General features: G+C 37.6%; 1 protein-coding gene across 15 annotated transcripts in view; it reads right to left on the bottom strand.

Annotated features, from left to right (window-relative positions):
- MYT1L (myelin transcription factor 1 like) overlaps nucleotides 1-23,011 on the bottom strand; it is a 314,756-nt gene that overhangs the window by 103,933 nt on the left and 187,812 nt on the right. For 12 of the 15 annotated variants that reach the window (XM_069805876.1, XM_069805877.1, XM_069805880.1 and 9 more), the window contains one exon: nucleotides 2,268-2,641. In XM_069805876.1, the coding sequence (XP_069661977.1) occupies nucleotides 2,268-2,641 (374 nt within the window). The remainder of the gene's footprint in view (nucleotides 1-2,267; nucleotides 2,642-23,011) is intronic. The other 3 variants (XM_069805879.1, XM_069805886.1, XM_069805884.1) reach the window with 1 other exon arrangement.

The raw sequence follows: 23,011 nt of genomic DNA, 5'->3' as shown, positions 1-23,011 counted from the left end.
AGTTTTAGAACCCCTAACTTTGCATTTTGTTCCCCTGGAAAATCAACAGTCCAAATTCCACCAGAGCTGCTTACGTTATAAGCAGAAGAAAGTGAAACATCAGGATCCCTATCAAAATCAATAGAAAATAAACTGTCTAAAAAAATCTGATTTATTGATTAGTTTTTAGACTTCACCAAGAGCAAACTGTTATCACTCTCCACTCCTTGGCGTAGACATAAGGAACTCCATACCACCTTCCTCACTGATTGCTAGTAACTCTGACTTGTAAATCAGCTGGGCTCTCACTGGGATCGTTGCATAGTGATTACTATGTTGATTCTCAAAAGATCATGAAATACTTTTCTTATAAAATTCTATTATCACTGTTCCCATTTTATGAGTATTTTTTCTTAATGACTAGTATTTGACATAGAACATACATATATTTATTAATGTACATATGTATTATTACTGGAATAGCATGGGATCCTAAGAAAAACTTGACCTATGTAAGTTTAAAATCCATGTAATATGCAGAGCAGCTAATACAGCTACCTCTGTAAAATTGTTGCAGTTCTTAACCACAGCCTACTATATATGGAAGGAAAGCAGTCAAAAAGCAATGTCAGCCTCTGTTGATTGATTAGGACCACTAACTGCTTGTGTAACTGTGTTGGAATAAGTAAACCACTGTGTTTCATTATGATAGTAAAAGTAAACTGAGTATCAAGCCTGCTGGCTTGCCAGAAGCAATTTTCTTGAGCTCTTGAGTTTTGCTTAGGTTTTTTTTCCTTTTATCATTTTTGATAGTGTAGATTCAAAGTTTTTCACGTCAGCTGAAATCACAGCAGCAGTTGCACCATAACCTAAGCACCAACAAACTAAGTCACCATTATCTCTTAAATAAACTGCTAGACATCCTGCGCTTGCCCATCAGGATAGCAATAGCAGTTGCACATCAGCCTCATCTAACACAGCTTCTTTTCCAGGTTCTGAAACAGCAGAGCTCCCTGCAAAAGCAAATGGCTTCCCTGTTGCATCAAACTCATCTAACTTTTAAGATTGGCCATATATGCTCTACCAATTTTGTTGGCAAATTTAAGCAATTGAGGAAATGCTACAGATTCAGATATCTGAGAAAATGCTTATAGTCACCCAGCTGGCCACCATCTTGCCCAAATGGAAAGAATACGTCCAAAGTCTTTCTATAAGATTTAAGATCTGACCTTACAGAATGCTGAAACAAAAGTCATACAACTTTCATACCTGGTTCCTAAGAGGAATCCAACTGAGGAGTGCTGAAAGCTTTTCTTATATTTTTATTGGTTAGAAAGGTGAATCTACCCAACCAAAAACGTGTTCCCTGGAAATGGGAACAAAATACTTTTTAGATAGCTCATTAATTTTTGCATGATTCTTTCATTTCACCCCAGTGCATTATGTTGTCTGTCATCAGCATATGGACTCCTGAGTAAACGGACACTGATTACATATTTTGAAAATACTGGTTATATAGAGTCCAATATCCCAAAAAAGAGAAAGGTGAATAGGTTAATCACATTGCCACTACATTCATTTGGTTACTACGAGTGACCTATATGTCTAAAGGGCATTTATGCCATGGTATGATAATGAAAATACATGAATTTTAGAAGGACTTTATCTATGTAAACCTCTCACTGTATTTTTAATAGAATCAACTAAAGTACACAGCATTCAATTCTCAAAGAACCAAAGTATATTATAATAGTTCATTCTGAATAGTTTCTTGGGAAAGGGGGAAGCATGGGGCAAAATTTTCAAAGGGAAGAGGCCCATTTTTGCTCACAAAAATTATCTGCAAACTTGTGACAGCATTTATGTGGGCAACCACTGACATTATATAAGCAGATCCAGCAAATACACTTGCAAATGATCAGTACAGGCACCCAGCTGTAGCTGATGCTTTGCTTGTACCTTCGTGAATATTCTCCTGGTAACTGCATGCATTAATCCACTACTAGGATTACATTATATGCAAGCATTTTTAGCACAAATACACCTCCACCCTCCTTGTTTGAAATGTGAGTGCTGGTGTATTAAAAAATATTTGGAAGACAGACTTATTAAAATAAATTTTAAGAGGACACAGTGGGGTATATTTTCAGTGTGGAGCAGAGAGATTTAACTGCATGACTTCTATTAGCTTTAATGAGAACCGCATAGCTAAATCCTCACACACCACACTAGAAGATTAACCCAGAAAACACACATTGTTTACTTTTTACTAATACTCTGATTATTACCACGTTCTTCCTCCTCCTCCTCTTCTTCCTCCTCCTCTTCTTCCTCCTCCTCTTCATCCTCCACATCTTCACCTTCCTCTTCATCCTCCTCTTCTTCCTCTTCAATCTCCTCTTCTTCTTCTCGATCTATCTCCTCATCATCCTCCTCCTCGTCACCTTGCTCCTCATTATCATCAGAATATTCCTCCTCTTCTTCATCCTCTTCCTCTTCTTCCTCTTCCTTTTCATCCATCTCCTCTGTTCCATCAGTTTCATAGCATTCATCTACCGAAGAGTTGTCTGCTTTAACCACAAAGGGTTTTCTTTTGGGGGCTGGTTCTTGGGGTTGCTTATCTTGTGTTTTTCTTTTTTTTGCCAAAGGACAGCCATAAACACTGTGTAAAAATAAAAGATGCAAGTTATTACACTACCCTGCAGATTTCTGCAGGTCAGATTGTATAACTCATGTCATTTAGTCATATATTCTAATTCTACACCATGATTAGTTGCTGTTCTCAAAATGCATGTTTTCAAACTAAAATACTGCTTAGGCAATAATGACCAAGGGGGAGGACAATTACAAAACCTGTGAAATTGCAAACAACTATTATTTGTCTGAAAGCATCACACATACATGCCAGCATTAACAGTTCCAGAACTGATACAAATGTGTGTTTTTCCTTCTCATTCTTTTCTCTATTCTGCACGTTACAGTCTTTTCTAAGGCAGATGAATATAGTTAAAAAAACGGCACTCTTATCCTACCTGTTAGCTATCACTACAACAATCAAGAAAAAAGCAATGCTTCATAATTCTGTAATATTCAGTAAGGTTTTGATGGTGTACAATTAAGATATGTTTCTATGCTATTTAAATAATGAAAATACAACCACATTCTTAACGCTGTTGTTTGTTGTTATTATTATAAATGATGGATTTCTCTTAAATTCTCCACTGCTATGCTCCATTATGTGCTACAATGCTGGATAAATGGGAAAGCAAGCTCCCCAACACAACCAAAACCAACAGTTTTCATGGCCAGTGTTGGAAGTGTTCTCACATTGGAAAAAACCCAAACAATAAACAAAATCATAAAATCATAGAATGGTTTGGGTTGGAAGGGACCTTAAAGATCATCTCGTTCCAACCCCCCTGCCATGGGCAGGGACACCTTCCACCAGACCAGGTTGCTCCCAGCCCCATCCAACCTGGCCTTGAACACTGCCAGGGATGGGGCAGCCACAGACTCTCTGGGCAACCTGTTCCAGTGTCTCACCACCCTCACAGGGAAGAACTTCTCCCTTACATCTAATCTAGATCTACCCTCTTTCAGTTCAAAACTGTTGTTTTAAACTGTTGTAGCATGACTTTTTATATACAAATTATTGGTCAAAGGTAGAAAGAAATTGTCATTGCCATTTTTGGTCATCTTTTACCTTTTTTTCATGGCCTTATGCTTTTCTACACAACATTATATAAAGTTCGTGAGAATCTAAGACATCACTTGGGATTCGGGCCCCCCTGGAAAGTGCATAACTGGGAATGGAAATCAATGTCAGTTAGCTGCCTGATCGGCTTTGATGCTTTTATAAATCTCATTAAATAACTATTTGCAACTCAGCTATTCAAGTAAAGTTGTGAATTTGACTTTAGTTTTTCACTTTATTTATCTCTTCTCAGTGCCTTTGCTCATAGAATTAAAATTGAGGACACATCAGCAACTAACAGAAACAAACGTTTGTATATTTTAAGGGTTGGGTCCAGCCCTACGGACTTGGGAATATGTCACTTTTCCAAGAAAATCAGTTGTGTTAGTTAACCCTGACTCAGCTTTTGTAAACTCTTTCATGATTAGTTTGTACCAGTTTCTCCACAATCCTGAATTTGGTTTTGTTTGTGCTTGGATTTATACTTTGTAAAGCTACCATTGCATGGGTTTTTCTTATAAAACCTTTAAAATACTGGCTTGCACTGGCTTGCTTCTGCTCTTCAACTATATACATCATATAGGTTATATATACCTCATGTACTATAGACTTCATAGTCTGAGAGAGTTAAAAAAAAATCCAGGTCTTCCAGAAACCTGGGAAACAGGCCACCAGACCTGGAGCCTACTGTTTAGCTGCCCTATTTTCTTCTTTTTCTTTCTTAACCTGTTCCGCTGTCATCCTTTGTTTCATTAATTTTTCAGATTCTGCCTCCAGGACACTTTTTCCTGTTTCTGGCATGTTCCCTGTGGTCTCTCCAGCGAGCACACTGAGGGGAAGGCAGTGGCGGCTTCTCAGCAGCTTCTGCCACCAACTTCCCCTCCTGACCACATATGGAGACGAGAGTCTCTCCCACTGACCTCTTGTTCCTCGTATATTTGTGAAATCTGTTATTGTTCGTCTTTATAGCATCTGCAATTTTCTCTTCATTTCCCATTTTGGCTTTTGTGATCATCCCCTTATTTGCTTATTTTTCAGACTTGTTTATCCCTGCTCAAAGCAATGACCCCATTGATTTATCTGTCTCGCATGCCTTTATCCGTTCTTTTATTGCTCACTGTATTTCCCTGGTCAGCTGTGTTTGTCTTATTTTCCCCTCACGCTTCAGCTCTCCTGGCTTTCAGTGGAATACATATTTGGGCTTCCTGAAACACACTTTTGAATATTCCACACTGCTTTGCTATGTGTCTCAGTCATCTCTGGTTTTCGGAATCTGTCATGAATAATTCTTGTGGAAAGAACATTGTCGAATTTCATAGTGATAAGCTCCAAGAGGACATATAGACATTAATAATTGAAGAAATTGAAGAAATAATATATGAATTTATACTCCTTAGTTAGAAAATGATTTATGGTATTTTTTTTAACTCTCACACAATTTTTCTCCATTAAAAAACATACGATGCTACTCACTGATACATTCAGTAGGACCTGTCTTCAGGAAATATGTATTTCTTTCCCAGAGTTCTACTTCTTGATTTTTAATATATTTTATTGCTAATTTAATATAATTTTCAGCATAATTAGTACAGTTATTCCTAAGCTATAACAAACGTATCTCTTTAAATACACGTAGTATAGGACCAGAGAAATACAAGGGATTTTCTAAATCAGATTACTGATTAATATTCTCCCATCCATGATATGCCAACTCACATATGAAAGGTGGGACACGAAACCTATGTCTGGAGAACACTCTTCTCTTAGATTGTCTTATTTCCCTACATGAATTAGAAAGGGAGCTTATGTGACTAATAAAGGTGCAGTCAACTTTAAATACCTAGAGTGATTCCTATCTGCCACATTTACCAGTTTTCTTTTTTCATTTGTATCTTTTTTCTATTGAATCTATTATTTCAGAAGCCTCATGCTATAAGATCCAAGTCAAGAAAAATAAGATCATGGCAATATTATGCCCTAAATCTGAATAATATTTTTTCTTAGAGGATTGTTATCTTTTTTTTTTTCTTTTTTTCTCATTAGTATTTTGAAAATTCTTACAAAATGTTTTTGCAATCTAAATAGTGACCCCAGCAACAGCGCTCTCATTCTTTCTTTTTGCCTGTGAGAATTTAATTTGACATAAACCAAAACATTTGGTAGGTAACAGAATCTAAAAATTTACTATACAGACACGTAGTGAGGTTATCAAAAACACTTAATGAAGCACTTGAGCATCTGAAGTGGCACTGAGGTAGAATTTTATCATATACAGTTGAGCACAGCAAATTAGGAAGAGTCTGCTTGGAAGCAAACTTCTGCTTAAGGCTTCAGGCAGAAAGTTCCCAAGGCATTTACACTTGTTCCACTGGGTACCGTAAGTATTATTTTTGGTTTGGACTAGATAACTTCCAAGTCCGTATTTCCAGATGAAGACTTTTAGGGTATTGAGAAAACAGGCATTTTTCAGGTAAGTCCTGTAACAAATCCAATCTTCAAAGAATGTGCAAACCTAATTAATTTGCATAACACCACATCCTATTAAATCACTCTCAAAGCAGTGACTACTTTTAGCTTTAAAGGGCTGACACTATCAACTTACAGCAGTTAACCAGAAATAAGTATTTGGATTCCACCAAACCCTACAGAGAATGCCCTTCCCAGCAGACTACGCACTATTATAAGGAAGAGCTGGTAGCACTCTCGTTGAAGGTGGACCATTGAATTGATAGGAATGAAAGAATCATCATAAATTCAGAAAAAGAGATTGACTCCAGCCTAGCGATTTGCCTACTCAGTTGTAAGAATAAACTCCTTCAGCTGAGGATGATTTTCCATTCATATTTAAATGACTGCTTAAAGCATGCCAAATTACTACAGGAATGAGCAGCAAACCCAGTGGACAGTGATAACTGTGAGGCGGCAGTCAAACTTCTTTGTGGGAAACTATTTTTGCTCTCTAAGCCACACCAGTCAGGAATCTTTTCTACCACACAAAAGTCCCACGTAATGCCTGTGTACTGTCCTGGAATACAGGAGGCATTGAGTCAAACCTTCCCAGGCTGTGAAAGGTAGAGAACTTTGCTGAGTATTCTAATCACTAAGCTATAGAAGAGAAAACGGGAAAAGCAACAAGTCAAAGTTCAAGAAGGACATGGAGTTTTTTGAGCTTTTATTTCCAAGAGATGACTAATTGCACCCTACAAGATAGAGCTAGGACACACTGGTTTTGGTGCTTCCAACCAGCTGTACTAAAATTCTGCTTGCACCCTGCCTGCTATGAATGCCAGTCTAGAAGACTGACTGACCCAAATCTGCTTTCCAGCAGCCTCCTGGCAACTGAGCCAGAGTCTTGAATACTGTTCCAGAATTAGGCATCCTTCTTGCAACCACTGCACTGCCAAGCACCATAGCATCTAAGGCCACTTACAGAATGACTGCCCTCACCCCTCTCTTCTCAGTTGGAGTTAGGCACTAATCCAGAGTCATTGCTTTGGAAAACCTGTGTTCCCATCCACGTTTTACATGCTTAAATATTTTTGTAAAAGTGGGCCCAAATTACTATGTTTTTATCTATTGAAACTACAATTAAAAGTAACAAATACCTTTTAAAATACAATGAACTCATCTCTACAGTTCTGCTGTATTTCAGATTTTCCCACGAACTTCTGCTTCTCATTCAATAAATCAGATTATTGTAAGCAGGAAGTGCTTTCATGTGTGCAGTGTCAAAACACACCATCTTCACTTATTTGCACTGAATAGAAGTTTGTTGACTTTTCAGACTAGGTATGTATACAATCGTATTTCAGTTCAGTGAAAACTGTTAATTTACCCGAACAGGTACAAACTTGACTCATAGGAATGAGTGAAATGGAGAGCATTCTATCCCTTTTTTCCTTCTGGTGTTTCAAATATCTGTGTACTACATTATGGAACAGTAAGAGAAATTACAAAAGTGCCCAGAAGCATGCTGGATCTCAAAAGGTAAAGGTAGAAGATGTGGTACTTTCTTCACAGAGCTTTAAAAGCCAACTCGATCCTTTTGCACTTCAGAGTCTTTTTAAACACATGAATACCCACAAACATACCGCAGATCTACTCATGTGTATAGCATTATTTAATAAGCCCTAAAGAAAAATTAGTGTCTTCAAAAAACAGCATTGCAAAAGGAGTTAGGAGTAACCAATAACATGAGAACAGAATGATGTGCCAGAAGTAAATGATGGAGGTCAAAACTTATGTATTATTTTTTTAGAAATTCAAATATTGAAATATGTATTTTTACACAAAATAAAGCAGACTAGCTTTGATGTAGTCAATACAGTCACAGTAACTTAAGTCAAAGTGAGGATCTTTTATGTAATTGGATCCTATACATCTCCAATGTGAAGCACCTCCTCACCCCGATTCACTGAGTCTCCAAACTGGTGTAACTGAACCCTGTGATGAACAGTGGCAAACTTACTGGCTAATCTGCCCTCTGGCTGGTGAGATCATGTCACCCATCACCAAAGTCTCTGCTCTTGGGACATCACAACTGAAAGGAAACTTTCAGTTTTGCAACAATTAACCCATTTAAACAATAAGTTTATTTAAGTGGTTGAATCCAATAGCTGCCCAGTGAAGGAAAATGAGGCACAGTAATGTATTTCTAGGTGTTCTACAAATACACAGGAAAAAAATCTCAGCCCTGGAGAGCTCATTTAAAGCAAGATGTAAAAAATAAATGTAACAAATCATGAGACTAAAAACTTACGTGGTAGCACAGGTTAGCAAAGTACATGCCCTGCAGTTGTAGATTATTCAAAAGTATTTATACAAATAAATCAATATAATATCTGATTGCCCCATGACTTATGATGTCATGGATGGGGTTCATCTCTCACCTAGCCCGAGGCTTCTAAAAACTAAGTCTATACATGTCATGTTAAGCTCCCTTCATAAGTCAATGCAGAGAAACTGGAACCTCCTGGGAGGCAATTCACCTCACCTTTCTTAGACACTTTGCCTATCTCTCCACTGACAATAAAGGGAGTTAATGGTGATTCACTTACATTTCTACCACTTAGGAATCTGATAAAAGTGAGAGAAATCCAAGTCTTTTTCTCTTCTTTTTCTCATATTGTATGTCCATCCCCAACAAAGATAGTACCTAGTAGATTTTAAAACCATGCACCACAAGACTGTCATAAAGAGAAACCCCAAACCCTGCATCTTTCCTTTCCACAGCTCTTGTATCACTTAACATGAATAATTCTCTCCCCTATAGCTAAGCTATCTTTTCAAGACTACCTGCATGATCCAACGTCAGACAAGTGTTGTAGTCGCACTCTAATCTTAGGATGGCAAATACCCAACTTAACTGTGTGTTCACGAGCCGGAAGCCACAACTGATTGTGTCTTGTTGCCAGACCCTTGAATGCAGGGACTGATCAAAGAAACTAGGATAGTGCAAAGAGCATAGGCTTAATGACTCATATTGATTCATTAGATGAAATGCATATAATCAAGTTTTGCTAAGTGGCTATTGATTCTGTACACTTCGATGTTGATTTAGATGTAACCCAGACACATAAAAATGGGAACATGCAAAGCCAGCGACCACTTCTGCACTAACTCAAAGAACACTGACATCTGCACTAACTCAAAATCCTGAAGTCCACATTTATTTCAAAAATCTAAACTGGAAGAAAAACATCGGGAAAGAAAACCCTCTATTTTTCTACATACAGACAAAAATGAGGTTGGCTACGTTGAGCTAAATCAAAGCAGTATCTAGAGCTGCCAAGATGTCCAGATTTGTGTGTATCCTATGTTTTCAGCCTCAGTGGTAATGACAACTCTGTTTACAGGTAGAGGGCAGGGCAGGTTCCAATTTATTTATTTATTGTGATTACTTGGTATCATAAAATGGGAAAAGTTCATAATCAGTCATTCACCAATTTGAAAGGGTTAGAATATGCTACAAGAGCGCATCTATCAGTTACAAAAGATCTTTGCATAGTCACAGTGTTTAGGCTTTGGACATGATATGAAATCTTCCTATTCCAATATTTTAAACGTAATTGCTTTTAAGCAATTCAGCGTGGTAAGTTCAAGCATTCAAAAATCAAGGGAAATAAACTGCTGGAAATCAAAGGCGATTCATGTAGTTATACTGTCAATCATTTAACAACATGGCTAGATACATATTAGTAGAATCAACACCCTTAGACACAGACTCAATAGATCATATTTAACAACGACACAGCAGGTCAAACTATCATTCTAGCATGTACTTAAGTATTGAGTAATAGAATACACTGTCATTTTATCGCATCTCTAATGTAGGGCTACTATAATGAAACTATCAGCTGCTGATTCGTATCACAAATACTCTTCCCACCATCTCTACACAGATACACAATAGCACTATCTCACAACTTAATTTTACCTAAGAAAGATATATGGCACAGAATAAAGAAATACCATACGCCAATTTTCCTGTAACTATAGCAATAAGTATCTTACTTGATCCAAAAAGCTAATGGCTACAGAATATAACCAATGGAAAGGAATAGTACTGTGGAGCAGCCTTCTAACACAAGATTGTCATCAGCAAACATCTGAAATCCCAGAAAAAAATGACAAAAACAAAGTGATACAAGCTGCAACCACTTCACTGCTTATGTACTGGATTCCCACCTCCAGCATAAGCTACAGGATACCATTCTTTGTCTTGCATGGTTGGTTAGGAGTCATTCAAGTGTAAAATATTCTAAATTCTGGTTGTTAAGAAGGATTGAGATGTTTAAATCTTCCTATTTTGAAAAAAAAGCAAAAAGATTGTGCCTTTCCATAACACAGAGAAAACATGATTATTCTAAACCAGAATAGAAATGACAGCATTCTCTCTACATTATTGCACTATGGAGCTGCAGCTAAAATTGGTCTCTTGGTGAAAATGTTAACTGTTATTAATATGCATTTAGCAAACATTATTATGAAGGAACTGAAAGTTAATCCTCCATATTAATTTTTAAGGGTGCTTTCTTAGTGGGCTCTGCACCAAAAAGTTTACCACAAAAATCTGTTTAATATAAAGAGGATTTCTCAAATAATACCTTTGTCATTATACCTCCTTGAGCCTCATTTCTAGGACAAAATTTTGATACTAGCTGTTGCGCCTGCCAGTTTACTACTGCATACAAAGTTATAAGCACAAACTTATAACCAAGACTTTATGTTCTTTGCTCTAGATGGACACAGCTATTTTAGTATTATTTAATTTTCAACAGAGTCCCTATTAGCAGTTCCTATCAGAGATGCATTAGAGTAATCTGGGGTTCTAGACCCACATAATTCTCCTGCCCTAACTTCTGCTCAGTGTGGCAGTAATGGGGCACATCCTTCAAGAGACACAGATATAATGGCATACATTTTTCCACCCCATGCAAGTACAAGGCAGGTATTGTGGATCATTATTCTCCCCTCTGAGAAAATGCTGCTCCGCAACCCCTGCCTCCTGCCATGACTTACACCCTGAAAGGCATGTATTTGCTTGTGCTAATAATCTGCCGAACTAGTCTTCTTCTGCAGCACATAGAAGTTGCTTTGTTGTAATATTAGGGGGTCTTGCAGGTAGTATTTCCATGAAGATACAAGCTCACGTATGATAAAGGAATTGGTTCAGGCTGTTGGCAGACTCAATGGACAAAATTGTACCTCTTATGTTCAGTTCATTTTTTTTCACTTTTTTTTTTCATGATTAGAAGAATTAGAAATACTCTGGTCTAAAAATGAAAGCTTACCTACTGGCTTAATCACATGACTCCAAAAGCCAGATGTCTAGATATGGGCCTAAATGGTTTTGCCTTAATCTGATGGATGGAAGGACGTCTGTTCGGCGCGGGGGGAAATTCTAACTGAATTCCATCACATTCCAGTCCAGAATAGTGAGACTCCAACTTGACTCATATCACGATTAAAAAAAAAATACTACGGCATATAATGTTACTTTTTATAGCTGACAGTGAGTTCCATTAGACTGTAGAAGAGTCTCTGAAGGAAAATGAAAATAGCCTCCCAAGGGAGTGGAAGCCCCACACAGCGTGATTTAAATGTGGCAGCTGGGTTGTGGGTGGAAATGGCGGTTTCCATTGAAAATCTGCTGCCAATATACCTCCTATGGCTACATTTCACAGGGAAATGTGGCAGTTATCCCTCCCTGAAGTTCAGCTGCTCAGTTTTAAAGATGCACACACAGGAAAGGTAGCAAGGGTCAATGACTGAATAGTGAAAGGTCCAGAATGATGTACCGTCCAAGGACCGAAGAGTAAAATTGGGAAATGGCTGGAAGTAGAAGTGTGTTACAGGAAGATGGCAAGAAAAGGAACAGATTCTTCAGTTTTAAAAGATGAAAGGCAACTTTTTAGAAAGTGTATACCACTTCAAAGACTACTTTTAATTTTTTGAATAGTTTGAGGCATTTGATGCTTAACACTTATGTCTCATTGAAAGTTGATTAGCAATGTGTTAGTCACTTTTAAAAATGGTCCCTATATATTTGGGGCACAGTTCTATAATGGGAATAGTTGTGGCAACATTAAATGTCATCACACTTAACTTTAAAGTACTTAAGTTTAGATGACTAAGTTCCTTAGTGAATAAATTCCCCAATGGTAATATATAAGTATATAAGCCTGGTAGTCACTATAGCAAGCATGTTGACCGTGGTATATCTATACTAAGAAATATGAAGTACCATGAAAAGAATGTTTCCAAAATCACTTCTCCCTTACTTGTCACCATCTGCATCTACGTGAAAGTATGACTTAGGCATCATCTTGAAAATACGACTCATAATCCAAAAAGACACTTTCCGATGCAGGTTCTGAACATGCCTATAGTATGGATGGCTACTTTATTGCTCTGTTTTGACACAGGCAGTGTGGTACTGTTCTCTGCCTTTTTTTAAACAACTTGCGTTGAAACAATTGTCAAAAAAAATGGAAGACCCTTTCTTTTCTTTTCTTTTTTTTTTTTGTAACCCAATCAACCTGTTATGGCTCCAAATCTGGTTCCTCTAGATGAGACTTTTAATCATCAAACTAGCTTTTCTCTCTTCTTCTCTGTTCTCTGTAAAAACCCTCATGCTCCTTCCTGTCCACAGGCCTGGCTTCAACAGCCGGGTCAGAAGGCAGCCTCACCCTAGTCAGTCTTCTCCTGTCATCCTTTTGGTATGGCTCTGGCTTGGGAATTAACATTATGCTTGGGCCCACTGAGGCTGATGGAGAAACCGAAGCAGTATGTTGCTTCCGGAGGTAGCATTCTCATTGCTGGGCCAGGATGCACCACGATCACGAAATTTTTCAGTGAAAGGGGATGTGACTGCTATGCTGTCTATAGAAATCAGTGCTGTCCCTGCACGTTAGTGTGAGCAGAGAATGCCTGCTGTGCCTACTGGATAGAGGATGCTGGTATAAGTACCTGCAGTCTGCAAATCTCAAACATTCTGGCCTGTAGAAAGCACTGAGCAGCACAGCTTAGCTAAGAGCTGGCAGCACCTCTGGGCATACACAAATAGATTTTCTATTACAAGTTTGATCAACTACAGTCTCGGGATTTTTGTGGATCCTTCTCTTCAGTTTCAGCACCTAAGGTCTACTTAAGTTGTGCTCTAGAAGTTTGTGCTTATATTTCATCTTGAAATGCTTTTTGTGAAAATCATAGATGTAGAAATTTAATGATGGAAAACTTTGATCTCATCTCTAATTAACAGGTAAATGTACTAAATGGAAGGTGGGCCAGGTATCAGAAGACATTTTAGTGTCAAAAATACCTAGAAGGTTTTGAAGGTAGGGATGATAAGCTGCATAGGTGTGATGTCACTTAAAATGATCTGAGATCATGCAAAGCTATACTGTAACATAGCCAGTAAGTAAATCTTTCCTTACTCTTCACCACATGATTCTAAATTTCCTTATGTCTTAAAAAATATGGAGTTTGGTATCGTTTCTGTTTTTCATACCAGCCAATAAATTTTTGTCTTCCTGGGGAGGTTGGTTTTTTTTTTACAGAGTTCTAGAGCAACAGAATTACAAACTGCTCTGGTGTAAGAGGAATGAAATTCTATTCCTGCTTACGCAAGAGATCAGTTTAATCTATAGTATACATAAAAAGTGAAAAAAAAATAATGCTACTAGTAAATCTAAACTAACCATGATAGTTCGGTTGTGGTTCTACCTCAGATGTCCACTAGACTGTGATTTCTAAATCTGACTGACTGCTGTAATTTTCAGTGAACAATCAAAATTATAGTAGATAGAAAAAGCTAAATGTTTTCTGTTTTATAGTTTTTCTTATAATGTTGACACTTTAAATAAGTGGTTCCACTTTTAGTCAATGCCATTTTAACTATTCGGTCCTTCCTCCCACATCCTTTTAATAACGTAACTGGAAGCAGCAAGCTTGACTGTTAAGATATGAAGTTAACACAGTAGTCAGAATTTGTTTGCATTCTTTCTAAAATGGTATTTGTTTTATAACTCTGACTCAGTTTCTGAGTCCGTCTTTCCCTGTGATCTCTTTAGGTCTCACAAGCTAAGCAAAGCCAGGCCATGTCAGTTCTGAGTATGTCAGTATTTCCAAGGAACACCTAGGTGCTGCAGAGACAGTACTATGACTCAGAAAGGAGTACACTTTCCTTGCCAGCAGCACTGAAACAAATTCGCCATTGTGGAAGGGACAGAAGACCGTTAAAGCTGGTAATACCTTATGTCACATGGAATTAAAAAGAGCTAAGTGTCTGTGTTTTAAGAACTAGAAATCTTAATTCCAAAGCCCTGCTCAAGATAAAGTCATACAATTACATTCTGTCAGAATTATTCCTACATTTTCAGACAGACAAACAAACTTTTATTTTTTTTCACTTTCCATCCCAAACTCCTATGCACTATAAACGTGCACTGGTAAAAAGTTGCTATGACCAGTCTTGCAAGTCATGTGCTATTGTGAATGTATTACAACATCGTAAACAATATGACCTTTGGTGTCATTTGAAATCAAATACTTAACATCACAAAATGCACTGAGGTTACTGTGTTAACATTTATGAGATGTTTTAAAATTAACAGTTGAAAAAGTTTTATAAGCATAAAATACAGTTACCATAGTAAATTGGCTGCAGAGCAGCCATCCATCTAGTTGGGACTTTGCATCTTCTGTTTCCTTTCACAAAGTATGGGATATCCAGAGAATTCTCTGAGAAATAAATTTCAAAACCAGTTTTTTTGTTTGGTGGCTAGCGACATGCAAACATCTGTAAGATTCATGTCAGAGAATATTCATCACGTATGTTATGATATATGACATATCCTCTTGTTTGAGATGACTGTTTGCTTGGCCCCTTCTCCTGAAGTAGTCCTTATGGTTACTAAGAACCAAAAAAACAATCCTCATTGATCATCTTAGAAGAAACCACACCCAAGCAAGGTCTATATTAAACCGTATATCAGTAATTCTTATTGTCTCTGCAAATACTCAATAGCAAGAAATAATTTGCTAATCTTTGTATAAATGAACTTTTAATATAAGAAGGATGGTCTAAATCAAAAAGGCACTGGAGTAGAATTCAGAGCCATGACTCAACTTCTGGCTGTGACGTAAATTTCTTGTGTGGTAGCAGAGAGTCACGAACTGCTACTTTACCAAGGGAGCGAATGCATTACAGCTTTCAGTTTCTATGCATAGCTGCACAGTGAAATTCTAGCATCCAAGTGAGGTACGTCTGCTCCTTTTCTAATACTTAGGGACATGTGGGCACTTAACACACAGCAGAATTTAGACACTGTAATCCGGACTGGGGGAAGGTATTTTCTGTAGTGGGGGATTTCCGCTCCTGGAATTAATCACCTTAAGCCTTTTTTTTTTTTACAGAAACAGAGATTAACTCAGTCTTTTGACTAGGAGATGGTCAGAGGAGGAATCACGATCCCAGCCTCAGCCATTACCTAATCTAGAACATAGAGAGACGTGTGAGAAATTTGTGTTAAATATCCTCTTTTGCCAGGGGTAACTGAAGTTTCATTTTACACCTCTCAGAAGACCACTTGCTGATGAGGTTTTATAGTAATCTGGGTTGAGAGTGCCCACTTCTCTAATACTTCATGCAAAAGAAAACATTTACATGTTTTTGCTACTTTCAATGGTGAAAGATTCATTCCATTCCTCTCTAAAATGAGTGTCTGTCTTCCATATGAAGTGCTAATGCTGGGACTGGAAATAGGGTTCTTCTCTGCCCAAGTGACTGCTCAGAGTTACAAAACTATATCTTTCCCTCTTCCTTTTGGATATATTATTGTCCATAAAATAAGAATGGATCAAGAAAATAGAATACAAGCATCCTGACATCTTAACTTCTTTACGGTCAATGCAAGTTCCCAGAAGATGGGAGAAACGTGTCTTAACTCCTATTGACAAAGAACAAAATAGTGGGTGAGTGCCATGTTTGTATAGATCACAAATTGGAGGACTTTAAAAACACTTGCTACAATGGAACAAGCAGATAAGAGATTAGAGATGTACTAACTATGCTGCGTACTTACTATGACATAGGTATCAAGGTGCCCAAATAAATGTTTCCTGGCAGAACACTAGAAATTTAGACAAGCTTAATGTTAAAAGTACAGTTCTACTTTGACTTCAGAGTTAGACACAAAATAAGGGAGGGATGATGAGAGTTCACCCTTTGGACTGGGTGACTTAAAGCAGAAGGTGAACACATGCCACTTTTAGCTCTAGCCATTATTCTGAACACCTACTCCCTGTTCACAAAGTATAGGTACGATTTCCTCCTGGAGACATTATGACGGTGAAAAACAGTAGCAGATGCGTACCACTGACGAATTTCTTTCACGACTATCAGCTGGACAGAAAGCATTCATCCACTACTTGTTCATCCAATTTATGGCCTGCTCATTACTTTAAATAAAAAAAAATTGATAGCAGAGAAATCTGTCCCAGCCACAGGGAACTGAACTTAAAAAAGCTGTTTTAAATGGCTGGTATTGGCATTTAAAGCCAATCATATCCTGTCCTGTCTCATTTGGCTTTATAGTATTACAAATTTTATCACAAATCACAGATTTAAGACACAGGCCTAACTTCAATCACAGGAATATTTTCTCTTAGGCATTATAGCCCTTCTCCACTCCTCCATGCATACCTACAGTGTGGCACCGCTGGTTCTTGCAAATAACAAAAGGACATTAGGTTCTGCAATCCCTTTTCCTGTAATCAGTAAGCTTCAAGATTTTCTTGGGAAGGTGATTCAGGTGAGTAGCCAGGAAACTAACTTGGTAGGTCCACTCACCTGGTTGTAGTTGTCACCGTTTTACAGTGTCCTAAGCTGTATAGTGCTGAGGGTATCTTCAGGAGCTATCTATCCCCTGGGCATTTGATTCTGTACTGTAGATGTATTTATTTAGAATTATTATTGTCATCAAAGATGGCTCAGGAGTACCTCTCCTTCCCGTGTCCTGAGCTGACACCACTAGAAACAGTACTTCATATCAACCACTAACAAGAAGTGATGTCTTTGAAAGGGCTGTCTCAACTTATTGAAGAACTTCAATATAAGTCTTTAAAGACACATCGTAGTGTATTTTTAGGGAAAAAAAAACCCCACCAAACTATTCTTTTTTCTCTTCCTCCCTACAACCTTGTTTTTGTTTTCTCACTTCTTTACTTTTTTGTGCCTCATTTCTCTCGTATTTCTACATATACATCTATGTGGATTTTTCTGCTAGCATGGTATAGTGATTTATTTATTCATATTTGAATTGGTTTCTTGTTTTCTTCATATTCTTTTGCTAGCCCAGGTAATATTTACAGTGCCCGATCTCATAAAATATGAATATTTGAAAGAAAAAGATAAATACAAGTTTCTTTATTTTTTACTTATATGATTTCTCCTGCCTCTTTTTTTGATGATTCTAGCAGAGTTCAGATCATTTTCACTGAGGTAGAGAATAAGGTGCAGGGCAACGCTACTCTCCGATAGCATGGGTGCCACCTATGGATAAACCTTTTTCAGAGTCATCTATGTTATTTATGTTGGTGTGGACACTGGAGCAAGGAATAAGATGAGGTTCCCTGTCTATCCAGCTGCCAGTATTCACAAGTAAATTCTCCTGTCTCCAAAGCCCTTACTTGGGATGCTCTAATCCACAGGCCATTTTTCAACTGCACCCCCAGTAGCAATGCTGCTGCTCCTCACTGTTGGTAGGAGGATGCAGGCAGCTCCGTAACACCCTGAACCCAGTGCACAATGTTGCTCATGGCTTTTCTGGTTTAGTGTAAGGCTAATAACCATGACAGCATTATCACTAAAATACACATTAATAAACAGACTTCTTAAATACTCCCAGCTTTTTAAACCTCAGAATCAGTATTTTTTTCAGAAATGTTGAGGAAATAATTCGTTAATTATGAAATAGGGAAATAGAGCTGACTTTAAATGTAAAATTGTCTTATCATTACAAATCAGTTAATTTTGCTCTGTCCTCCAGAAAAATGTTTTGATCCAAAAAGCACTGAAGTATAAGGTTAGACATCCTCTGACATCAACGGTCATTTAACAGATCTTTATTTAAATACCAGATAACTATCAGAGACAGAGTTTTGGGCCCTGTGTTTGTAATAATCCCCTATATATGTTTCTGTCTTTACATCTTAAGATGCCTGAAATTCTCTTTCTGTTTACAAGTAGGGAAACAGAGGCATAGGGTGATTAAATGTCTTCCCCATCACGTGCGAATCAACTCTGCAGATCCTCTTTTTCATTACGAAAAGCACAAATTATTCAACCTCAAACGATTTATTTCTCTCCTAAGAGAACACAGTGTTCTCAGCAAAGCTACCAGGCCAACCAAATAAATTTCCCATAGGCAAAGGAAAAATGTGTATAGCTACTTTCAGGATCTTGTTCGGGAAACTATCTCCCTAGTATTACTGGATGCTCTGTTCTTGCTTTCCTTCTTTTTTTTTTTTTTTTTTTTTAAATTTTCTTTCCCATACTTTCTGCATGGTCTTCATTTATTTTGTGGCTGATGGCAACATCTCCGGACAGATCCTTCCACAGAAAACACTGTGGCCGTAAGTGTACTGCTATATGAGAAATACGCCCAGCACCTGCCTTGTGAACGAAAATGAGCATATCATTTCAGCAACATACAAGCCTGGGGACCCACTGCAGAAAGCACATCCCAAATCTGCTGTTTGCTGTTGCTGCACAGTTGGGTCAGCGCTCTCCATGCTCCTGCCACTGATTTTATTCCCCCCCCCCGCCCTTTATTAAGCTAGTACTCCTGGCACATGCAGATCCTGCAACTTGCTGCCACTGAAATTGCTATTCCCAATCCAGATGGTGGTAGGAGGAATTGAACTGTGGTTCCTTTGTGTAGTCACCCTAGACAAGGGCCACTAGCATGCAGAGCCACACGCCAATTGCTGGTGTATATTTGGTTGATGTTTCAGACCCCGCTTTGCACCTTTCTAATCATTAATCAACAATCAGACAAAGGGTATATTGCTGAATCCAGACAGCAGCCAATACAGACCTCTAATACATTATGGATTCTCTGTCAGCACATTTATTTATTGTTTGCAGTGTTCTGTTTGAAAATCCCTATGCTCTTTCACTTATTTTATTTATTTATTTATTTACTTACTTATTTCTTTTTAGCTGGAGTTAACAAAGCAGCGAAGCTTCATTTATTAACATGTTTTACAACCCCTGAATGGTGGATTATTTTATATAAAATACATTATAATATTATTCTTGGTATTTGCCACAACTTACCAAAATCTTTAGTGAATATACCATTAAATGAAATATAGAACTAAATTGCATAGGCAGTGTCAGAGTACAGTTTTTCCTCAGGTAAACATCCAGTGAATCATTTTATCATTATTTAACACTATAATAAAGGTTGACTATCAGCTTAGAGAGAAATGAATATACATTTGTCTATACTTCCAGCATTCGGTGGGATTTTTCACAGTATCATAAAAGCAAACAACAGTAAGGACCTCACTGTTCTGTGGTTAGGCTTTAACACAAATGCATCAGTGGACCTCGGGTTCTGCACAGCGTGCAACCATGCTCTGCTATCAAATGAATGTTAAAATATGTATGTCCTGGTTTCTGATTTATAATATCATTGACAAATAGTAAAAAGGACAGGCATGCCATAAAGTTTATGGATGGAGTGATGGCATGCACAATGATGTCTCATAAAGAATAAAGGGGGAAAAGTTATTTATTCTTGTGGATTCAAGAACTAAAATACAGATAGACTGGTTGCGTGCACAGAATTTTTCATAAATATCCCACAGTGCACCCTGTTGTACAGCAGCCATACATTAATTAGAGCATTCAGCAGACACTGCAATGTGTTACACTCACCCAAGTGAATCTTCATTTTTCACATGCAGGGCCTTACTAATTAAAATCAGCTTTGCAATTAAATGTGGAAAATTGTGTTAAACTTTCAAGCATGCTTTAGAAAAAATGTATTTATTTTTAGGGTATTTTATTTTGATGCAAATGAATTCTCCATCAAAGTGAGACCAGTAAAAGGGAGGTATGAGGATTTCTCTTTTTTGTATTATAGATGCTCCTCTCAGTTGCAAGTTGCAATGCTCCACTATCTCTCTGCCAGTACCTGGCCCTGTTCCAATGCTTTTAGTGAGTGCTATCTGTCAAGGCATGAATAATACAGCCCCTAGGCTGTCGGCAGAATCCAAATGAGGCATACATCAGGAAGCAAGCACTCGACTTTAGCTCCAGAACATGCTCCTGTGAAGACAGGCAATTATTCACCCACGGCTGCAGCCATGGCAATCAAACTGGTGGGTGAAAAGGTATATCAAATGAAAAAATTTGAATAAGAAATATGGCACAACAAGCCACAGAAATTCAATAATTTTCTAATAAGAGAGAGACATTTGAGTCTTTTAATTTTGAAGTTTGGGAGCCTGAATTATTTCACTCACTCTGTTCTAAAATATAGACAACTAAACTACAGTATATAATGCCAAGGCAATACAAGGGTATGTGGGGCTTTTCCTAATCAAACCAGCAATGCTAAACTCTAAAGTATTTATAAATTCAAAGAAATCTGTTGTATGAAGTCACAAATCTCGTGCTTAAAAATTAAAAGATGGTCAAAACAATTCTGTCTGAATAATGTAATAGAAACAGAGACACCCTAGTAAAGCAACAAAGAACTGGTGATATCAAGAAATTTGATGGAGAATTAAAATGCAATATATTTTATAAGGTTAGGGACAATTCATACATTATAAATCCAAACATTATGTTATGATCCCTCTTCATTTCTGAGACTCGCTTCTTTTTGCAAGACATTGTATCAGTGATTAATGAAAAAAAATCCCTTACAAATGCAATATGAACTGAAGAAAAGGCATGCAAAATTCCTTGGTAGATGAACTGTTTAAGTTGGTTTATTTCATCTGAATTCTTATTTTCAGCAACTGAAATGAAATTCATGATATAGCGAGAGTTCTATCAGTATTTACATTTTAAATCTGAAGGGTTTATCATTTGGCCTTAACAATTCATCCTTCATTGAAATTTGCTGCATATTGTTTCAGACTAAGATTGTGTTTTGCTTTAATTTCTATACAATGGCTTTATCTGCTTTCAAATATGTGCATTAAAAGAATCCTAAATTAATATACATAGTGCTCTGCTGCCAGCTTAAGATTCTTTTTAGGGCTCTTACTTGTTACAATGTGTTTCATTCTGAAGCATGTGGTATTTGGCAAGTGATTAACCCATTACAGAATCTAAATGCTTTTGTCACTTGAGAAAAAAATTAACCTATGATGTTAAGAAGCTTTTAAACTAGGCCATTGCATGTAATCAGTATTTTCTAAATGGCATCTAGTTATGATTTTTATGATGTGCCTACATACCTATTTACATGGCAAACCATAGGCATCTATTTGGTATATGCTGTGTTTTAAAAAAAAAGTGCTAAATGCATAGCAACACAGTAGGGTGTAATATTTCTAAAACCATCACTCACATCTACTCAGTAAATAACACAGACCAGTTGCACTCAGTTACTCTACAGTAACTATGTGATTTGCACCTGCAGAAACTGGACTTGCTTTTACATTTGTATACATAGAATGTGAATCCTGTTGTCTTTAAAGTTGATTAATGAAACTGGCAAAGTTCCTAGTAATTGCAATGAAAGAACACTCAAATCTAGGTTTTTCTTCAGACACTTAGCCGACAGACGTCCTGAAAACACAGTTCTGGGAACACTCTCCTGGTGTGGTTTGAGTAACTGCTTCACCCAGATGGATTCTTCACAGCTAAAAGTATTCGAGGAACTGGACCAAGCTTATAGTTCAAAAGTAATTCACAGCTCTGAACGTATAAAAGTACCATTCATTATTATGCTGCTATGCACAGAGGACCTGAAGAGCTACCAAGTGAATAAGATAAAACAGTATCAGGAGCACGGCCCAGGGAGAGGCTCTGGTTTTCACTCCCAAGATTTCAATCTTTTTCTTGTCTCCACCACTATCTGAACGTGTCAGTGACTTATGTTTTGGGTTTGGTTTCAGATCTTTCACAATCTTTTTTTTCTTTTTATTTTTTTAAGACCTAATACTGCAAAGAAACCTGCATTTCTTTAACTGCATGATCTGGAGTAGTTCAGTTGGCCTCAGGTTCCTGGAAATATAAACAACAGGTACTGAAGTCCTATCTCTGTAAACACTAACATCTAGGCACTGCCTCATGCTGTGCATCATAGACAGTACTAGAGGGTCTGTGATAGCTTTGGGTTTCTAGGTATTACTGAAATAGAGAAAAAAAAGAGATGAGTCTGCTCTGAAGAAGGTGGGCACACCACCTAACTTCGGGCACTTACCCTCAGTGCCCAAACTGGGATGCTAAACTTCCTTAACTTTCATGCAGTCACTGGAGAGAGGTGCTTCCACCAGGTTAATTTCAGAGATCCTAGCATCCTGCCCTAAAGCGGCCTGCAGTGAAGCCTGTGCATCTTAGCTCTCTATTAGCGTGCCCAACTAACAAGCTAAAATTAAGCACCAAACGTAAGAGCTGAGGGCAAAGTACCAACCAAGGCACTCAAGGTTTCACTTCAAACTAAGATCTGACACACAGAAAAAATCAAAAAGATGGAAATGATACAACAAGCTGTTACCACTGTCACCCTAACTAGTACCAGTCTTGTGTTTTCATACACCTCAAAGGAAGTATCAATGGCAAAAGGCCTGCTTGTTTCCCTAGCT

The sequence above is a fragment of the Haliaeetus albicilla genome, chromosome 18 (assembly GCF_947461875.1).
Source record: "Haliaeetus albicilla chromosome 18, bHalAlb1.1, whole genome shotgun sequence".
NCBI lineage: Eukaryota > Metazoa > Chordata > Aves > Accipitriformes > Accipitridae > Haliaeetus > Haliaeetus albicilla.
The sequence above is the reverse complement of the archived record's forward strand: the minus strand, read 5'-3'. Positions and strand labels throughout refer to the sequence as shown.